Here is a 21,309-nt window from a genome sequence, read left to right on the forward strand (position 1 = left end):
CTAGCAACCAAGGAACACAAACAGAGCTGATACATCATGTGACACTAGATCAGAATAGCTTGTTTCACTATTGTTTCTTATGTATATACGCCTTTCACACTATCAGACAGTTCCAGATTATTTGAAGTTGAACAGTCTTCCTTCTAACCTTAGTCCTATACCCCCGTCACCTGTGAAACAAAGTAGTTGCTTGTAAATATTATTTATCACCAGTTCTTACCTTCCTCTCCTTTAAAAAAATACATCTTTTTCGACCTGTGTGCAAAGCATTCGTAAACACCGTGAATGTAAACAAGCCGCTGAGAAGGTCATTAACGTCTGCAGCCAGGTGTTGCTTATATCTCGCTTGTCCTTCTCTTAAAGGTAAGAAAGTAAAAGCATGTTTCTTTCTTAAAACATTAGAATAAAATGAGGAAAGTTGTGATTAGAGTTTTTTGTGTTTTATTTGTTAAAGTCGCTCTGCTCGTGCTTGTCTTAGCATGTCGGGTCCATTGACATGTCCATACAAAACCAATCATCGCCGGGGACTGACGAGGGCGGTGATTGCATTGCAAACAAGTTTTTTCCATTTGTTTAACCCGATATCTACCAGTGTCCTATTTAGATGACAGTTATATACAAGTACTTTTATCGCCTCCCAGTGTCATATTAAGAGGACAGGCAGTATCTACATGTGTTGTAGTCTTGAAGATATATATATATGTATTCTTTCCGTATGCACACAGAGAGAAAGGAGATAGGGGTATTCGAGCCAGATAGTGCACGTATCCTCTGGCTAACATCCAGGCATAAGTGAAACAAAGATCTTGACTAGAATCTGACGTCATAGCTCCACCTGTTTTTGTTGTTGGTGCTGTTTCTATGGTGGTTGTCATTAGTTACTCGCACACGCGCGCGCGCGCACACACTCACATATATATTTATACACAACAAATAAACCAACAAGCACGCACATACAAATATGCAAGTGGCCACGCCTACACAGCTTTCAATAAACACATTTAAGGAAGAAAGCAGCAATGATGTGTACTGGCTGCTGGAGGAATAAAGACCGCTGTGCGAGGTGAGTAGACCACGTGACCATGAAGTGCACGGCTCCAGCAGACGACATCGGACGTTGTAATGAGTTGTAGTGGGTCTCGTATTGTTTGTGTACGAATGACGTCTTATGTCTGATGTCATGAGTGCGTCATTTGTTCCACGTCACTTGAAGCAGAAAATGACGTCATATATAAGAGAAAAGCAGTTGTTCTAAAAATAACCGAGTGAGTGGAAAACACAAAGGTTTTCTCCGCCATCTTCTTTGTGGCTGTCTCAGTGACATTCCTCTGAACTTGTGTCTCTTTGATTTGATCCACCTACAAATCCCTTCATCCTCATCGTCATCTGCGGGGCTCGTCGACCGTTGTGTTGTGTGTAATACGTCGTGCTTATGCAAGGTAAGTGTACGTTCGTCATATTACACACGTACATGCCTGGCTTACAGACATGTCCATATACTGAAAACTTTAGTATCAGCCTGTCACTGCTGTTATCTACTTTATCTCACGATGTCAGTTAGTCAGGCGGAGAAAAGAGTGAGGCTTCATCTCTATTATCGCTACATCGTCGTCAGAGATTACTTCCACTGAGCAGCCAAACCACCGTGGGGCAGACAAGCGTCGTTTGTCGTGAAAATATCGAGACAGCAATTAAACGGAGTTCACCATCACCTTTGTTAGTAAACGTTACTGCTGACGGAGGTGCAGCCACGTGACGTGGTTTATTACCGTAATCGTAAAACTTCAGGTGTACTTGAATTACGCGTTCGGAGCTCACGTATGAACGTAGGTGAGTACAGCGGTGAGTTTAGGTGGCGGTGTGCCAAACATTATAAAGGAGGGCTGCGTCTCTGATGATATCAAAACATTTTTCTCCGTTTGCTCGAAGCTGTGTTACCAAACATGAGCAGTCAGCCTGTCAGTCTAAACTTGACAATGACATCACAGCTTCATAAATCAACTACGAAGAAGCCAGGTACTCTGACTAGTTTCGTCAATAAGCATTCGAGCTCACCTGGTGCACCTGTGTCAGGTGTGAAACTGAGGGAAAGTCTGACCAGTTTCACTGCTGCAGTAAAATAACGCAGTTCATAACAAAAGCCAACTGACGAGGATCCTGTTGGTAAACTTAGGTGAGCCTGATGGCCGGGTGTTTTCTGACCCAAATACAAAGTTGTTGACATCGAAGTGCGTGAGTGGTTAACGAGACAGAAACAGTGATGTGGGGATGTTATCTTCGACTAAACGTCGGCTGCTCATTTCAGTGTCCTTGCTCTGAGGAAGATTGAGGAAAATGATCATTTTCTGCGCATGACAAGGTAAATATAGACACTAACAAACTAGTTAGTTAGGCAGCCAATCAACCAATTATATATTTAAATACCCAGCAAGCCACTTAATTAGTTTGTTAATTTGTTTACTAGTTTGTTTACTCGTTTGTCATAGTTTGCTGATTAACTAGTCAGTACAAAGTTTAAATGCTACTCTTCAACAGTTTTGAGGCGAAGTATTCATAGACCTAATATACAATGTTCTTGTATTTATTTATAGGTGGATGATTTACTTCGAATCAAGTATAGACTTGTCGAGGTGTAACCTGTCATGAGGCACATTTCCCTTCTCTCCAGGTTCGTAACTGGGTTGCAGATAATCAGATAGCGAAGGGTCTAAAACTAGTACATATACAAACAATGAACTGAAGCATTTTAGTACATTCTATAGGTGTACAGCGGCTCCTTTCCACTTCCTAACACAGGTGTATTCTGGGGGATGATAGGCTGAAAAGTTGTGTACACGGGTGTTTACGTAGACTCTCTTTGTCGCACCTTTACACCTTGATAGAATAATTATTATGAATGGCGACATTGTTTGAAGACTCCTTCTGCCACTTAGCAGACATTGTGGAAGGAGGAATTTGTTGCTTTGAAAAGAAGTGCAGGTGACAGACCCATTCCTCTACTCGTCAGTCATGGCCTGTTCATCGCCATCTCCTTTAAAACAGGTGAGACAACCAGTGTAGGAAATTTTCTAGTAAGTACTATCTTTCATAATCATTTTTAGCAACAGCAACAATAACAAAGCAGAATATTTATTTTCAATCTTCAAGTGCGACTTGTTCGTACTCTGTATGTTATATAATAATACCAAGGCTGTTGGCTATACCTTCTCTTCAACTAGCATAACATGATTTTATAAGTTTCCTTAAAGAAGCTTTCCTTTCTAAAAGACATACCTACACATATACAACACATACGGTGTCACTGATATCATTTTTCATCACAAACCTCTCTAAACGGCATTTCATTTACATCTATCTAATGTACCCGCTTTCCACTTCGTAGGTGCGAAGTGTGTCAGTCGACTTTCAAGTTCTCTTTAAACATAAAATACCCTGTTTTGGAAAAACGAGGACAAGGAAGGTTAATATAAGTATTAAAATGGTATTCTTTATCATTGCATGTATGTAAAATCATCATTGTACATTGTTGACATAACTTTTCAACTTGCTAATATCCACATTTGTGACATTTTTACCTACACGCCGATCTGAAGGACGATAAAATGCGGAGCAGTGTACAAGTTTGTGTTCTCTGTCTCAGCCACGGGGAAAGCAGGGGACTGTGGAAGTGTACCACCACACCCTGAGTGATGCACAAGCTGCTGTTCTGACCATCACAGGTAGGATTTATTCGGAGCTACTATTAAACGATTATGACAAAGGAAGAAAACAAAAAGACAGGCTTCTGACAATAAAAATCATTTGTATCAAAGCAAAAAATAACACTTGGAATTGGCTATAGAAGTGTTTGCAATTCTTTAAAACCACAATGCATTATTTGTTCAACAATGAATTTTTGTAATATTTGAGAAACATTTACACACATATTTATTTTTTCCAAACAAAGCCCTAACCACACTTATACAATGTAATCCGTATGTGATAAAGCCACTTTATCATGTTCTCATAGTCTAAATTTAATGTTAAATTAGTGTTGTGAGCACAGTGTCTCCATTTACTGAAGACCATTTACCTTAATAAATGTTCCATAGCAAGAAAGTGAACCTTTTAATGATGCTGTTATCTGCTATCAGTACCTCAGTTTAGAGACATAAAGCATTTGTCAAACTTACAAATCAAACATTTACAACAATAAACAAACAAAGAACAAAGTTGAGATGCGTTCATTAAGAGACTTCATTACTCTAATGATATTTACAGCACTAAGCCGAGATTTATAAGCAATGAGTAAGAACTGAATAAGGACTTCAATCCATACATTTTCATTATTAAATAGGTAACTGAATAAAGAATGCCAAAAAAGGAGACATAATAGTCCTAAAATGTTTATAAAAAATGGGAGAGAAAGCAAGTGTCAAACAAAAACATAAAAATATACGATTTTTGCTCTCAGAAAATCAGGACCCACTCCAACAGATTGTTAAGCAGTCAGGTGCCGACATACAGCTTGGCCCTAATCCATTGCCAGGATTCCAGACTGTCATTATAAGTGGTCTTCGAATCCAGATTGAGAATGCTGTCAGGCTCATCGACGAGAAGGCTGGTGCTGAGGTCAGTAAAGCTTTAACCCTGCATACTATGCTCCTCGAGGAGTAACAAGGACTACAGAAAAAAACAACTTGTAATTATGACATCAAGCATGTTTTCATAACGTTAGTGTTGTTTTTTACTTGTTACCAAAGTGTAATAAAATACGAAACAAATCATTTTCATTCTGTTTATTATTTCGGGTTAATGCTTGTGTACTCTATTACAAAAACCAGTACATTAATTATTCGGTAATAACAGACCAGCACATGTTTGGTGCTTGGCATTGCTTACTAGATACGCAGAAAGGTCTAACAGATATATTCTAAGTAATAAAATTCAATGAAAGAGGGAGAGTGAAATGAAAGAATAACGTTTATGCTTCAATGATCTCTCATAAAATGACAGGGATCCATCGCAACACAAGCCCAAAAATTCTGGCTACGATGGGTTGAGGCCGCGTTCCCTGATCTTGACTCACGCGCCTACTTCCTGCCTCCTGTCTACGTCAACCGCGTGCCCATGACCAGAGATACAGTTGCTGGTCAGGATGTTCTGGTCTTTCAATCGGCACCTGGACAGGCCGGTCAGTCCAACCAGCGGGCGACGAAAGCTGGTCAGTCTTCCACTCCTCAGCCTCCTCGAGTTCAGGACAGTGATGTCAGAGATGACGCAGCCATGAAGCGGGTTCTTTGCTGTCTGCAGAAATTTTCTGAACAGAACAAGGAGGTCATGGTTGGGATATCTCAGCTTCAGTTTGAACAGTACCTAGGTGAGCCTTGCTACGCTACGGCGGCTGCCTACTTAAGCACGCCTCCAAGATTGTATTATCCTTTGTCAAGCGACAAAGAAGGAGACTTTGATGTGCTTCTTATTCACTTATCTTACGGCTTTGTTGTCTGCGAGGTGAAATCAATTGGTGACAACATGCAGCATCTCGATATGTCAGAAGAAAAAATTAATGTAAACATCAGGAAAAAACTGAGAAACGCCGTCTCACAGCTGGACAAGGCGGAGAACATGTTGTCTCACCTGGTGTCCGACATCGCTCCCGGTCTGCGCATCACTAAGACCATCGCTCTTCCGAATCTCACTGCTCTTCAGGTGCAACAGGCTGTATCTGACGACACTCAGCTTACTAAGGTAAGTATCATGTCTACTATTTTATGAATCAAGGAGTTATCTTCAATTTTCCACAAACTGTACCATCGTTTTGATCAGACAACAGTTCTAGAAACGCGTATCTGCAGATGCTCAGAGACTATAAACGTATTCATTTACAGTTTTATAAGTTCTATAGTAAAGATACATACAGGAACAGGCATGCTATCGCACAAGTTTAATTTGCTAAGGTCTACTAAGAAGACAGTTTACTAGTTCAGTGTGGTGCATGCTATTGAGAAGTATGTGACAAAAGTTCTCTGCATCTTTTTGCAATTTCGCAAAGAGTGAGGTGACCATTCAAGTTGTTAAATTTGTCGTAAGGAAGTCGATGCAACTACAATTTAAATTAATTTTGCGACTGGAGTTAATAGGCGATTTGAGTAGTCCAAAACGTTAGACTGATAAATACATGTTTTATTTATCTAGCTTTTAAAATGTCTTAACAATAAAGAAAACGTGATAATTCAATTTGAAATTTGCAGTAAATTATTTGTCTCTGTCATCTGTTAGTATAAGCACCACGTGGTTTATGCGTAATTTATTCGTTGGCAATTTTTTTGTTATCATTCTCTTTCTTGCTTTTGTTTATAAATTTCGTTTGACTTTGTAGTACCTATATTACAATCTCCTGTCACAGGACCTGTGTCGGTGTCTGGGAACATCAGAACCCGCCGACATCCTAGGTCTGTGTCTGTGCTGTGATCAGTTGTCTGACCCCAAGACCCCGTGTGACGTCAGTAGTCACGTGCTGAGGGAACTCGGACACTGGTGGCAGCGACGTGTGGCTGGGGCTGGACCTGACAGTCACATGACACCTGGGGTGTATAAAACATTGATAGCCAGGTGACTGTTTTTGAATCATAATGAATATTAATTGTGTAATTCTTTTACTATGTTGAATCCGTGATGTCAATAGGAAATTAAATCATACTGAAATTTTAATAGTTTGGTGACTCGTATTATTCCATATTTAGTCTCTAGTTAAGTAGAACAATACGTAATTCACTAACCAAAGGTTTGCAAATTGTGATTCCTACTCTGAAAGCATTTATACCTGTCCCAAACCAATATAATACCATTTTTACCTAGAATGATCATTTTGACAATATTTTGACCAGTAAAGTTAACATTTTTATTTGAATGTTTGCATTTAACGTAACAGAGTAGGGAAATCGAAGTCAAATTTACGACTACCTTTACTATGAATTTTTTAAGTAAAACGTATATAGACCATCAAGATAGTGGTTCATCGTGTCGAGGGCAAATGATACGAAAGAGAATCTTTCCTCTACGTTATACCTCTCAGATAAATGATGTACACTATTCCCTGGCGAGGCAGCTGGTCGGTAGACAAAAGTAGTTTGCCAGCCATAGGTCCTTGCGAGCCTCAAACTTAACACCTTTCTAGTGACAATTAATTGCACTAACATTTTCTCTAATTTGGTGTCATGAGTTCTTAACGGACATTAGAACGGCGGAAGCGACAATGTTTACCAGAAACCATTTGCTTGATTCTTTAATTCAGTGACAGAGATAGGATTTCATCCCAATATTCAACTTCTGCAGTTTACTTACACCAGCAGTCAAACATTTCTTTTCCCACTTTTGAATCCAATTATTTAAAACTTCCAAACAATATTTACACTACTTTTCTTTCACTTTCATGTACTAGGTTCTGTGGTCCGGCGACAACAGTGAGTGTGCCATGCACATCTCCCCCGCGCCTGAGTGTCAAGACCCTGGGTCAGGCCGTGTCACATACAGGAGAGTGTTATACTGCTCAAATAAAACTTTTCCCAGAGCAGGTTAGCCTGCTAACCACGGCTCCATACAGACTCTTTGTCACCGGACCGCCCGGTACAGGTAAAACTGTGGTGCTGCTGCTGATGGGTATAGAGTGGCTGCGGTGTGGTCAACACGTCTACGTTGTCAGTACGTGGAAAAGGAGTCGTGCAGCGTGCAGCATGTTGTATCACCTGTCGCTGCAGACGGTAAACACGTTACAGTCAGGTGTATCACCCAGTAAACCTTATCTCCTGCAGTATGATTTTAATGATAGTACAGAAGTAAAGAAGGCCGTCAACGACTTGTCACAGGAGGTTAGAGAAGGGGAATTGTTCGTCCTCTCTGATGAGACTGTGCATGAATACAGGTAAGTGTTGTGTTTCCAAGTCGTGTTTCTGTTCACTGCAGGTGTGTATAAGAGGTGCGAAAGATGATAGAAAGCATGCTTTATAAACTGTCGTCAAGAATCAAGTACCCGTTGCACTTAAAAACGATATAGTTTACTTATCACATGCCATGTGCATACAGTTGTAAAAAAGAATATTTAGTTACAATAGAGGATTGCAATATTTTAAAAATCAGAACATGAGAGTTAACTGCGTCACCAGTGTAACATCAGCGTTACAGCTATGTCTGTCATAGGTCAGGATTCAACGACTTCTGTAAGGAGCTGCTGATACGAGTTCCCTGTCTTCATCTTTGGATGGCAAGTTGTTACCATGGAGACGCACCAACCGGTTGGGATGTAGAATATTTAACCAGACCCCTCCGCTCTCCGCCAGCCGTAATCAGAGAAGTTGTGAAGGCCAAAAATATTGCGAAAGATGGCAATGTCTGTGAATACAGCCAGCGGGATGTGCCCGACCACACAGACGGCCCGCCAGTCACGCGGCTCTACCATCGAGGACAAGATCATACAACTGGCTGGCTAGGGGACTGTGTCACGTGTGGTCGTGAGATTGCCAACTTCTTACACAGTCTTCGTGCTCCCGGTAGGTATGGCTACTTAGTTATGTGGGAGATTAAACACTTGTTGGTTCATCGATTGATTTATAATAAATAGATAAGCAGCAGGTGAAAGGATAGTGTAGTGAGTTGTAGTAGGTCTCGTATTGTTTCATGTATGAATGGTATTTTGTGTTTTACGTCATCTGTGCGTCATTTCTTCCACGTCATTTGAAGAAGAAGAAAAAACGTCATATATATGATAAAAGCAGTTGCTTTAAGAATGGCCGAGTGAGCGGGAAAACACAATGGTCTCCTTTCGCCATCTTCTTTGTGACTTTTTCAGTGACATCCCTCTAAACTTGTGCCTATTCATACTCATCGTCATCTGCAGGGGCTCATCGAAAGTTGTGTGTGTGTGTCGCATCTACCTTTCTCTAGTGACAAGTTTCAATTTTAATAGTCAGTATAACAACCTACATCATCGACTTTGCAGCAGCCAAAGATGAAACGCCGCCCTGCCTACTGTGGAAGGACATGATGGTGTTGTACTGGGAGGCTATCAGTGACAACTCGGGTATAGTGAACGGGCTGAGAGAAGCGGGTATTTCTGTGCAAGTGATGAAGGATGACGACACTGAAGATGTCGCCACGGCCCGCAGTGACGTGGTGTGGGTGGCAGATGGAAGTCGTGTTTGTGGTCTGGAGAGAAAAGTCGTCGTGTGTCTAGGGACTAATGACCTTTCTGTCCCTCTACACAACATGTCGAGGTGTGCTTCACAGCTTGTGATTGTCTCACCTGGCTCCAATGACTTCAGTTAAGATTAACTAAGCAGAAAACTGCAATAACATTAAAGCATCTTTGGTTATCTGTCTGTATTTATAGACTAGGACATTGTTGTTTCATAACTTAATTTTATTAGCAGAAATATGTCAAGGGAGGTTACAGTTTCAAAAATTTATTTCAATGTAAATTGAATAAGAATGACATTAACAATTATTAATTGAATGCATCATAACTTAACAACAAATCATTAACATCTTGGACATTTACATTAAAGGCACAAATGTTAAGTAGCAGATATTTGTAACATGAATCAACTGGTTGCAGTGTGACATCAAATGTATTTGACTTTATTCACATTTCATAAATGGGTATCTCTGTTCACCACCCGCTGTGGAGGTAGCAGCTTGAAACAGTTAAGCTATATATTCACTTACGGTGACATTTAACATTCCTCTACTGACAGAGGGACATTGGCATATGCCTTTAGAAATGTTTACTCTGTTTACAATATAGCAAACTTGAATGAAAGAAACTTTATTTACATTGATATGAAATAGTTTTCTGCATTTCATTTCAACAAATTGAAAACAAAGATTAGAAAAGATGAACTCAAAGCTAGAGCATACAGTGTTTATAGACACTTCTCCACACATTTCTGCTTCGTCACTTTTTTGTGTCCAGAATAGGAGGCGTACCTGCTAGTCACAGAATTTCCGGATTTCTGACAAAACTAATTAAAATTGCAATGTTTCTCATGTAATACTACAAGGACTAAGTACTGACAGTTTTGAAATAATAAATAAAAGACGCTAATATTTTTATTAGACACAGTCTTAATGATATGATGTCTGTAATTTATTTATCTTAATGTCCTTGCATTGCTATAATGTATAACTAATAACAACTCATAGCACACTAGTATTCACAACTTTATATTTTATCTCACTAATGCCCGATATTTTAAATATTTCTATATTTATAGATGTAACAGTTTAAATACTAATTGAGTTTTTTTTTAAATACGAACATACGACAATGAAATTATTGTGAAATATGCAGTGACAATAAATTAGAGGCGGAATTATAACTGCCAATATGACAAAGAGATGTGTATTCTAAAGTATTTATAAAAGCGAACGTAATTCCTACCTCAAACACTGGTTACAAAAGCTGAACTGATTTTTTTTTAACAAAGTAAGCCTAGGAAAATAATGTTATCTGACTTTAAAATAATAATAATCTCTATTTAATCCATTTGTGAACAGTGTACTTGCAAATTTCTTCTATTTTGGGTGGTTTGTGTGTGTGTGTATGAGGGGTGAGTGTGGCAAAGGCAACACTGAGCTGAGGTCAAGGTTTGTTACAGTGTACATTGGGACTTCCACACATGCATATAGCAGGTCAATGGCTGGAGTATGTATGGAAAATATAATCGCCTTCCGTTACCTGTACGGTTGTTGGCGAGGGAGGTGTTAGTGCCCCCACTAATCTCGAGGACAACTATATCTGAAAGCGATTTTAATGTCCTCTCCACTTCACCCGACCTTACAGTGCGAGCATTGTACTCATACATAGTGCCATCTAGATAAGGACAGAGGAGTGTCTTTTACAACATTTCAATCACCGATTTGACTTTTATTGACACAAATAAAAACTAATGGCTGCAAGGATATTTAGCTAAGAATATTGTCTGTAAAAGACAATATATAAAACTCCGCTTCTATGTTTGATGTGAGAGCGTGAATGTTCTATCATAGGCTTTAACTGGGAAGAATAAGAATGTTTTAGAAAAAAATAAGAAGTTGCTACAAGTTAATATGAATCGATTTTATATACTTACCTCGATATATTTCTTTTCATGTAAAAAAAAGGTGTCTCCATCTCCTTATTAATGATGTCAGTGTAACACATGTTATTTAAGTGCTTACAATTATCATTGGTCTCAACCCGAAGTGGAAGACAAATGTCACTGTCATTAAAATGAATATGACTTTACATTTATTTTTTTAAAAGGCAATTTTTGTGATGTTATCACGATCACAGCCGTTGAGTGACAGAATTAATAGAAATAAATATAGAGTTATACTTTATTAGAGATATAAAACCTATGAAATGTTTATAGGCAGTCATTGCTGCTATACAAAAATAAAACTCGTGAGACTAATGATAACAAAACTACTAGAGAAGTAAAACACAGCGGATCTCGTACTATTCTGGTCAACGTGGGACAATGGTCAACAAAATCTGAGACGAGGCAGATGACGAACTGACCAATCTTCGGCGTTTGGACTGATGAGGAGAACTCAGGTGTTTAAAAGCACAGTGTTAAAATAATATACGATTATCGTCTATTCCCTGGTCCATCGCTGTTTAGTGTGAAAAGTGTCACTTGAATAGTTCAGATCATTGACCAGTACTTAAATGGTACTTAGTTGTTCATGTTTGCATAGTTTGCCTTGATGCTCTCGAGAGATGTGTCACATTGTCAGTGCAGTGTGCCTTTGTTTCTGTCTGCTTTTTTACCGCAGTTACCGAAAAGTGAATATTTTTCAGGAAGTCGGAATAGAAATAAATATGGGGGTAAGGCATTGTTGTTAAGAAGATGCTATGTGTGTAAAATGAGTGACAGGTAGGGAAATAGGACGCCCAAAAAGATGTTCTTAGGCGAACATGTTTGTCACATTGCTTGTGCAGTGTCTAAATTGTTGTCACATTTTTAAAAAATATTTTTGTATGTTTTCTTTTTCTTGAATTTATATATCTAAATATAAAAACACTTTGCTAAAGAGAGTATATTTTTTTTTAAAAGATCTCAATATCATGACTACAGAAAGTTACATTTATATATGTGAAGCTGTTTCTAGAACGTGGAAAGTGTCAAGGTTTCTAAAGATTTTTCTTTTTAGAGAGACTTTGACTTGGGAAAGAAGCATAAAGAAACAGAAAAAAGCTATAACAAACAGGACAAAGAACAATGTGGCAGCACCTCAGCACAGTTTTAAGTGTCGCACAACTATTTGATGTTTTCTCCCTTGCTATACCTTTGCCAGGCTGGGGAGCATTCGCAAGGGCCTTAAGCCGTTGAAGTCGTGAATACTGGTTCAGGCATTCCCAGGTTTCTAAATAACAAGTTGATTTGATTGAAGGCATCTTCAAACTAATTTATGCTTAGAGGAAACCGTTCTTACTCATGTAACAACTTTGGAAAGCGCCACGATTCAATCAGCTACTCAGCGTGCATTGTTTTATTTCCAGAAAAATGTAGGAAAGAGATGTTATTATCATTCACTCTTTGTGTAAATGATGAAATTACTTTTTTTACCGTGAGTGATATACCTCATAAAGCGAAGATAAAGCTACATAAAAAGAGGAGTGTTTGCGACACTTCGGGTTTCTTTGTTGTTTATATTGTGCACTAAAAGGAAGTCCCCTTATGAAAATAAATGCACCTAAGAAATATAATGATTCATTCACCATTTATTTGTGTCAGCAAATGATAGTAGTGAAAAGTAGATTTAACTCTAAGTCTTAAAACACAAACAAACAACATCCACATTTTTTCATTAATTTACCTTTAAAGACTTTACATTCAGTTTTCTGTTCAGGTAATTATTGGTCACTAGAGCCGTTAGATTCAGGGGAGACAATCACAAGCTGTGATGTACACCGTGACATGTTGTGAAGTGAGACTGACATGTCATTCTTCCCAGACACACGACGACTTTTCTCTCCAGACCCTAAACACGAGGTCCATCTGCGACCCACACCACGTCACTGCGGGTCGTGGCCACGTCCGCAATGTTATCATCTTTCATCACCTCCACTTGAATACGCGATTCTTTCATCCCCGTCACAAACCCCGAGTTGTCGCTCGTAGTCTCCCAATACAGCACCAGCATATCCTTCCACAGCAGACAGGGTGGTGTTGCACCGACACTGGTAGGTGTAATGTTCCTAGATGTGCTTGTGACATTGGTTGTAGGATTCCCTGTCAACATTCAAAGACTGTTACAGTAGTCACCTCGAATAATGTTCTTGTACACATAAAGACATCCAATTACAGATGCTACTAACAAAAATTCTTTTACGACTGGATCGGTGAAATTTTTATTTTGGTGAGATCTTATTTATTTCATTAATTTAAATATACACTTTCTGATTCTTATGTTAGCGCCAATAGAAGTCACCTTATACATACAATACACACAGACCTTCATTTATGTAGGTTCGAGTCCATACCTGAACTGCCAACACGGAGACTGTGCAGGAAGCTGGCCACCTCTCTACCGCACTTGTCACAGTCACCTAGCCACCCATAGTAGTGACCCTCACCTCTGTGATCCACTCGCTTGACTGGCGGGCCGTCTGTGTGGTCGGGCACTTCACGCTCACTGTACTGACGCACAACACCCTCTCTAGGCATATTCCTAGACTTTTGGACTTCCCTGACGACGGCCGGTGGAGAGCGGAGGGGTCTGGTTAGATATTCCCCTTGCGAGACTACGAACTCGTGGTAATAGTTCTTTACAAAAAGATTGGAAGCGTGACCTGCCAAAGACATGAATGTTGCAGCGATCTTATAAACATTTGTTCCCCTGCGGGACCCCGGGGTATGCTTGACTAGCGAGTATTGTAAGAATAGGCTCCCTGCCATCCAGCCAAGCATTCATAAGAGGCGACTAAGGTGGACACCTCACCTAGAGGTAAATTAGGCTGTGGAAGGGCTAACAACCCCACCATGTTCTACATGTTTGCCTCACTCAGAAGCACATGGAAGGCAACAAACATCAGTCAGATGAGAATTTTCAAGTCAAATGTGATCAGCACCTTACTTTACGGATCAGAATCATAGAAGATGATCAAAACCATCAGTAACAAGCTTGACGTCTTCCAAAACAGATGCCTCAGGCGCATACTTAACATCTTTTGGCCAAACACCATCACCAACAAAGAACTCCACCGAAGAACTGAAACCGAGTCCATCACCACACAGGTTCAACGAAGGCGTTGGCGATGGATTGGACATGTGCTCCGCCAGCAGACAGCAGACCTCTCCACAGTCGCCCTAAGATGGACTCAAGACGGCCGAAGAAAACGAGGCCGCCCAAAGGAAACTTGGAGAAGAACAGTGGAAGGGGAGATGAAAGGAAAGGTTTGGACATGGGGTCACCTGGAGCTAGTTTAAGCCGATCGACATCGGTGGCGGACTCTGGTTGAGGCCTTATGTGCAACCTGATGCACGAAGGGAAATAGATAGATAGAACAGAACCTTTATTGCCTGCAGCTAGACAATTTAAAACCTGGGTGCATGCTGACTTTATCATTCATTTTAAAATAAATGACATTATCGACTTTGTTCTTAAAGAGAGAGAAAGTATGTGGTGCTGGGTGAACGAGTGTTATTTCAGGCTCAATACTTCATTATTAATAGGCGATTGCAGTTTACAGATAGTTCCAAGGAACAGCTGTTGCATTTAGTCACAGAAAGTCTTCAGCAGGGTCCTGTGGTAAACAAGTATCAGAGATCAACAGCCGTGAATACATATATGTCATATAGAGCTGGGAAAATATATTTATACTGACCATATCTTGATTTATAAAATAATGGGCTTATTTTGCCCAGGAATCTTGACAACAAACTCTGTCACCAGAACTTTTTGTTAGTCGTTAGTTTTTGCAAGGACAGTCCAAAGTGGAAGCGTGGTGTTTGGTCCCTGCTTTCCTCTAAATCTGGAGACTTCGGATAATACAAGGTCCCATTTATATTTCATTTGTTAAGTAAAAACATTACAAAACGATCTTTGTTTCTTTTTTTTAAAGGGATTATAAAGGCAAAATAAAACTGCTTAGAATCGCGTAGAGAGTAGGATCCACTTGAATCTCGTCTATTTTCGCGTCTGTTCATATGGGAAAAGTTGAAGGTTTTGTAGCATGTTGTGTTTAAGAAGAGAAATGACATAGGATTCTTTCGTTTACTTAGACGAAGTCTCGTTCTTGAGTATCCCTTTAAACAAATTAGGCCTTATTACAGCTTATAAAACATAAGAAAATCCACCACGTTATTTTCACTACAAACAAATTAGCAATGTGAAAAATGTTTCTACTTTTATGACTTGGAAACAGTACACAATAGAGAATCCACATGGCAATTCAAACAAAGACGAGAAGATGTTATTTAGATTAATGTATAATATTAATAAGCAATCCCAATCGAAAGGCTTGCAGTCTTACATAGACACACTACAGTCATTTGCTATGAACAAGAAAAGTAAATAAAAACTTACCAGAAGTGAGACAGACACGAATGCGACACAAATGTTGAACTTGTGCAAAATTTATTTGTTTGCCACGACAAGCAATGACATCGACACTCCTTGCTGTCCTCAGAAATGCTTTTCTCTTCCAAGGCGACAAATAAGGGCACACCGCGCAAAGGTCAGAAAAATTTGTTCATAGCGCGTTTAGCGTTGGGTCATAATGCCACGTGACCACAGAAATATAAACTCGTCCGTACGTGGATAAAACTTACCATTCGCAACTAAATCAGCCTATGAGACTTCTAATGAGTGTTGTTTCAGGGGAAATTATTAGAAGTATTTTAGGTGGTGGTGATGTTTGATGGTTTGTATTGTATAATCGGGTGAGTAAAACAACAGTGAGTACTACAATCAAACCTGGGAAAAGTTGAACGTGCATCTACCTGTCATGACCATGGTGCTTAGAGCCAAGCACGTGACAAGCGTACGTCCCGCTATGATCACGTGACGCTCGCGGTATTCTGACGACGAGCTGACTGCAGACGGTGTTGTTTCACTCACTCACTCCCTCCCTCCCTCCCTCCCTCCCCACTCACTCACTCACTCACTCACTCACTCACTCACTCACTCACTCACTCACTCACTCATTCACTCATTCACTCACTCCCTCACTCCCTCCCTCCCTCCCTCCCTCACTCACTCACTCACTCACTCACTCACTCCCTCCTCCCTCCCTCCTCACTCACTCACTCACTCACTCACTCACTCACTCCCTCACTCACTCAATCACTCACTCACTCACTCCCACACTCACTCACTCACTCACTCACTCACTCACTCACTCACTCACTCACTCACTCACTCCCTCACTCCCTCACTCCCCCACTCACTCCCTCCCTCCCTCCCTCCCTCCCTCACTCACTCCCTCCCTCCCTCCCTCACTCACTCACTCACTCACTCAGTGTGGACGTGACACATACTAGTTTGCACACAGGGTGGACGTGACACATACTAGTTTGTACACAGGGTGGATGTGACACATACTGGTTTGTACACAGCGTGTGTATGTCACAACTACTAGTTTGTACACAGGGTGGACGTGACACATACTAGTTTGTACACAGGGTGGATGTGACACATACTAGTTTGTACACAGGGTGGATGTGACACATACTAGTTTGTACACAGGGTGGATGTGACACATACTAGTTTGTACACAGGGTGGATGTGACACATACTAGTTTGTACACAGGGTGGATGTGACACATACTAGTTTGTACACAGGGTGGATGTGACACATACAGTTTGTACACAGGGTGGATGTGACACATACTAGTTTGTACACAGCGTGTGTATGTCACACATACTAGTTTGTACACAGGGTGATGTGACACATACTAGTTTGTACACAGGGTGGATGTGACACATACAGTTTGTACACAGGGTGGATGTGACACATACTAGTTTGTACACAGCGTGTGTATGTCACACATACTAGTTTGTACACAGGGTGGATGTGACACATACAGTTTGTACACAGGGTGGATGTGACACATACTAGTTTGTACACAGCGTGTGTATGTCACACATACTAGTTTGTACACAGGGTGATGTGACACATACTAGTTTGTACACAGGGTGGATGTGAGACATACTGGTTTGTATATTTATTCTTAATGTCAGATGTGGAGATTGTAGATAAGGTGTTTATTTTAAAGTTAGGGAGCGAGGGTTTGTGTTTAATTGTTGTCATGGAGATACACAAGCAGTGGTGTAAGGACAGTTTGGGGTTGTGTATTACTGTCGTGGGATATTTGTCCACTTTTATTTCCCTCCCGTTCTTCCACTTATCTGTCTGCTGATAAAACAAAGGCTCGTGGCTCCCAGCGTATCGGGTAGGGAAGGGCCCACATACATTCTGTGTTTATTCTGTTTGTTCTTTCCTTCTTATTGTGTAACGGAGGCGCGTCTCCCGTTACCATAGGTCGAGTTGTCCCAACTGTTTTGTGTGGTGGCTATCTGGGCAAGCAGGCTGTGTGTTGTTGTTGTTGTTGTTGTTGTTGTTGTTGTTGTTGTTGTTGTTGTTGTTGTTGTTAACCAACTGACATGTTGTGTTGAACAGCGACTGCCTTGTCGTGTGCTACATGAACTGCCATCGTGTCTCTGTCTCGCTGCAGAGGCCGCCATGTCTGTGGTCCTACCTGCTGTTCAAGCGCTTCCCCAAGCTACAGGCGCACGACGTTAAAGACGTTACCATAGTAACCGCCTACTTCAACCTGGGGAAGGCGCCAACGGCCGGCAAGACCTTCTCCCTCTACAAGTACCTCACGTGGGCCAGCGTCTTCCGGCATCTGCAGAACCCTCTCGTCGTCTACACGGACTCGGAGCAAGTAGGTCGTGTCTAGTGTTCAGTGACGTGTCGTGTCTAGTGTTCAGTGACGTGTCTAGTGTTCAGTGACGCGTCGTGTCTAGTGTTCAGTGGCGTGTCGTGTCTGGTGTTCAGTGACGTGACGTGTCTAGTGTTCAGTGGCGTGTAGTGTCTGGTGTTCAGTGACGCGTCGTGTCTAGTGTTCAGTGTCGTGTGTAGTGTTCAGTGACGTGTCGTGTCTGGTGTTCAGTGGCGTGTCGTGTCTAGTGTTCAGTGACGTGTCTAGTGTTCAGTGGCGTGTCGTGTCTGGTGTTCAGTGACGTGTCGTGTCTAATGTTCAGTGACGTGTCGTGTCTAGTGTTCAGTGTCGTGTCTAGTGTTCAGTGACGTGTCGTGTCTAGCATTCAGTGACGTGTCGTGTCTGGTGTTCAGTGACGTGTCGTGTCTAGTGTTCAGTGTCGTGTCTAGTGTTCAGTGACGTGTCGTGTCTAGCGTTCAGTGACGTGTCGTGTCTGGTGTTCAGTGACGTGTCGTGTCTAGTGTTCAGTGACGTGTCGTGTCTGGTGTTCAGTGACGTGTCTAGTGTCACATGACATGCTTTGCATAACGTTCAGTGACATTTCTTCGTGTTTTTTCCTGCGATGTCCAGTGAACCTTTTTTTCCAGTGTTTACTCCTTTTTCTTAATCATTCAAACCCTCCTCGAGTCCTGTTTTCTTTGTTTGTGGATTCTTTGCTTTTTATTTTCATAGATATCTTCTCTTTTTCTTTCCTTTCTTTCTTTTATACTTTCTCGTTATTTACTTGATTTAAAAAATTTTTCGTTCATCGTGTTGTTTCTGGATGCTGTCTCTTTGGTGTTTGAATGCATGCAGCTCATTCTGGTATCCAATTCTTGTTTCCTCCAGTCCATTATTTTAGCCACGTGACTACTAAACACTATATTTGTTGTTACAATTCATTCACCGAGGACACGCGAGGTCTCATGTACAATTGCTTGTACCTGGTGAGCACTGCGTGAGCACTAACACCATCGTCTGGAGGTACAAGCCGCCAGCCACTTTCACAATCGCACACTAACACGTGACATCACAGACTAACACGTGACCATCGCACACGCGACCATCACACACTAACACGTGACATCACACAATCACACATGACATCACACAATCACACGTGACCACCACACACTAACACGTGACCATCGCACACTAACACGTGACCACCACACACTAACACGTGACATCACACAATCACACATGACATCACACAATCACACGTGACCACCACACACTAACACGTGACCATCGCACAATCACACGTGACCATCACACACTAACACGTGACCATCACACACTAACACGTGACCATCACACAATCACACGTGACCATCACACACTAACACGTGACCATCACACACTGACACGTGACCACCACACTCTAACACGTGACATCACACACTCTCTCTGTGGGTTTTCAGATGCGCAATATGCTTGTGGAGACGAGGCGCCACCTGTCCAACAACACGCTAGTCATCTTCATCACCAGGTCTCAGCTGAAGGCTTTCCGCCGGCTGGAGGAAATAAGAAGCATTTTCCGCTCCCCCGACTACCCCAAGTACCCGCCCAACACCGTCGTTGCCGAGTACCCGTGCAGCCAGCACGCCAAGCACGAGCTCGTGAAAGACACCATCGACAAGAGTTACTTCCCCTGGACCAGGTACATCGCATGGCTGGACATCGGGTACTTCCGGTACCTCACTGAGAGGAGGAGGAACTTCTGGATCGTCCGGCCACCGGACATGGATGACGCCAAGATGGCCGTGACGCAGATCATGCCACCCGACTTCACCCTGTACCCTGACGAAATCTTCAAAAACAACCTGGTGTGGGTGGGGGGAGGTATGAGCGTGGGTACCCGGGGTGTGTACCGACAGTTCGCCGAGGAATACACGGGCGCCACGGACGCTTTCCTGGACCAGGGGCTGAGCAACACGGACCAGCAGGTGTTGTACGCCATGTTTACACACCCGCACGGACTGCAGCACCGGGTGTCCACGCAGCTACAGATGTACACGTGGTCGCTGAGCTGCGTGTGGGACTGCTGGTTCTACCTGGGTTACCTGTGTTATCGCGAGGAGTGACATGCCGGCTACCGAGGCTACCTGTGATGCTCGGTCCTTTGTCAACCACCTGTCACTCAGTGTGCCACACGGCTACCGGCACTCCATGGTCTTCGACTGTCCGTACTTGTCGGAGTTAGACAGATAGAGTTGATACAGAAAATACAGATGTTTACGTGTTTAGTGAGACGTCACAGTGTAGACGTGTGCAGGTCTCCATCTGTGCAGCAGAGCAGGTAAGTCAGCACAGGTAACACGCAAGCTCTGTATCGCCATGTCGTGGTAAGCTCTGTCACAGGTCATCCGTCCAACACCAGCGACTACCGACAGTGGAAGTCAAACCTGTGTGTCGGCATCACACACCGTGTCGCTTTGATGTGTGTGACCTTCGTGCATGAACTGTTTGTAGGCGTGAACACTCCACACACCGCATGGATAGGACAGTACGAAGTGTGTGTGTGTAGTGTAGTGTGTGTGTGTGTGTGTGTGTGTGTGTGTGTGTGTGTGTGTGTGTGTGTGTGTGTGTGTGTGTGTGTGTGTGTGTGTGTGTGTGTGTGCGTGTGTGTGTGTGTGTGTGCGTGTGTGTGAGTGTGTGCGTGTGTGCGTGTGTGCGTGTTTGTGTGTGTGAAGATAGGAATTGTGTGTTTGTACATCTCAGATTGTTTGTGCTTTAACAACGTGTTCAGATGACTGCACTTACCTGAATACCTGATCATTCCAAATGTTGCACTTGATTAATGTTAAATAAAGAAAGTTAATAAAGGCGAATGGCAGAGAAATACACAGTTAACTCTTGTTATTTAGTTTGATACATGGAATACAGTTTGCTATTTCGTACAATAGACTGTAACAGCGGATAACAGGAAGGAAGGAGGGAACATTGGACGAGAGTAGATCATAAGATGCTAACTGAAGGGATTGCACGCACACAGGCTGACAAACAGACAGACAGGCGTGTCCCCAGGCCCAGTGGACCACAGCACCACCTTAACAAGTTAAAGGTCATCAATTAAAGTGTGTTTCACTGACCTCCTCCTCAGTTTACCGTCCTCAGCATGAAAACAACTCATAAACAACGAGTTCTGTGCATGGCCTCGTGTGGATACCCAGCTTGCTCACGCTCTCAAACTCACCAAAACGACTTTTTTAAAATTAAAACAAAACAAAGAACAACAACAAAAATAAACCCAAACCAAAGCCATCAGGTCTGATCTCAAATAAAGTCAGCAGCAGTAAAATGGAGGCTAGTCAGTGAGTAGTGTACAAACAAACAAGTCATGCTTGTCGATGCA

The 21,309-nt window shown here is 41.8% G+C and overlaps 3 protein-coding genes across 4 annotated transcripts; 2 read left to right on the forward strand and 1 right to left on the reverse strand.

The window, feature by feature from the left end:
* The first annotated feature begins 1,489 nt into the window (after window positions 1-1,489).
* Window positions 1,490-12,707, forward strand: LOC112574898. Of its 2 annotated transcripts, XM_025256263.1 has the most exons (10): window positions 1,490-2,359; window positions 2,592-2,668; window positions 2,937-3,042; window positions 3,641-3,719; window positions 4,454-4,611; window positions 4,996-5,730; window positions 6,389-6,594; window positions 7,424-7,903; window positions 8,179-8,528; window positions 8,978-12,707. In XM_025256263.1, the coding sequence occupies exons 3-10, from the start codon at window positions 3,010-3,012 to the stop codon at window positions 9,301-9,303; spliced, it is 2,367 nt and encodes a 788-aa protein (XP_025112048.1). In that variant the 5' UTR covers window positions 1,490-2,359; window positions 2,592-2,668; window positions 2,937-3,009; the 3' UTR covers window positions 9,304-12,707. The 2 variants fall into 2 exon arrangements, with proteins under 2 accessions (XP_025112048.1, XP_025112047.1); XM_025256262.1 differs by having other exon boundaries at window positions 2,592-3,042.
* A 133-nt stretch (window positions 12,708-12,840) lies between these two features.
* LOC112574902 lies at window positions 12,841-14,143 on the reverse strand. Its single transcript, XM_025256267.1, has 2 exons — window positions 13,508-14,143; window positions 12,841-13,256 (listed from the first exon to the last, which is right to left on the reverse strand). The coding sequence occupies exons 1-2, from the start codon at window positions 13,932-13,934 to the stop codon at window positions 13,006-13,008; spliced, it is 678 nt and encodes a 225-aa protein (XP_025112052.1). The 5' UTR covers window positions 13,935-14,143; the 3' UTR covers window positions 12,841-13,005.
* Window positions 14,144-17,669: 3,526 nt separating this feature from the next.
* LOC112574713 lies at window positions 17,670-20,576 on the forward strand. The gene is made up of 2 exons (XM_025255941.1): window positions 17,670-17,915; window positions 19,376-20,576. The coding sequence occupies exons 1-2, from the start codon at window positions 17,670-17,672 to the stop codon at window positions 20,036-20,038; spliced, it is 909 nt and encodes a 302-aa protein (XP_025111726.1). The 3' UTR covers window positions 20,039-20,576.
* Window positions 20,577-21,309: the final 733 nt, after the last annotated feature.

The sequence above is a fragment of the Pomacea canaliculata genome, linkage group LG11, assembly GCF_003073045.1.
Source record: "Pomacea canaliculata isolate SZHN2017 linkage group LG11, ASM307304v1, whole genome shotgun sequence".
NCBI classification, from domain to species: Eukaryota; Metazoa; Mollusca; class Gastropoda; order Architaenioglossa; family Ampullariidae; genus Pomacea; species Pomacea canaliculata.

Bases quoted from the DNA above. Each gene is read 5' to 3' on its own strand.
- LOC112574898 (XM_025256262.1), top strand. From the start codon at position 3,010: ATGGCCTGTTCATCGCCATCTCCTTTAAAACAG. The intron at 6,595-7,423 runs GTGACTGTTTTT...TTCATGTACTAG, and splicing joins TATAAAACATTGATAGCCAG to GTTCTGTGGTCCGGCGACAA. The intron at 8,529-8,977 runs GTAGGTATGGCT...TCGACTTTGCAG, and splicing joins ACACAGTCTTCGTGCTCCCG to CAGCCAAAGATGAAACGCCG.
- LOC112574713 (XM_025255941.1), top strand. From the start codon at position 17,670: ATGAACTGCCATCGTGTCTCTGTCTCGCTGCAGAGGCCGCCATGTCTG. The intron at 17,916-19,375 runs GTAGGTCGTGTC...GTGGGTTTTCAG, and splicing joins TCTACACGGACTCGGAGCAA to ATGCGCAATATGCTTGTGGA.
- LOC112574902 (XM_025256267.1), bottom strand. From the start codon at position 13,934: ATGCTTGGCTGGATGGCAGGGAGCCTATTCTTACAATACTCGCTAGTC. The intron at 13,257-13,507 runs GTATGGACTCGA...GAATGTTGACAG, and splicing joins TCTCCGTGTTGGCAGTTCAG to GGAATCCTACAACCAATGTC.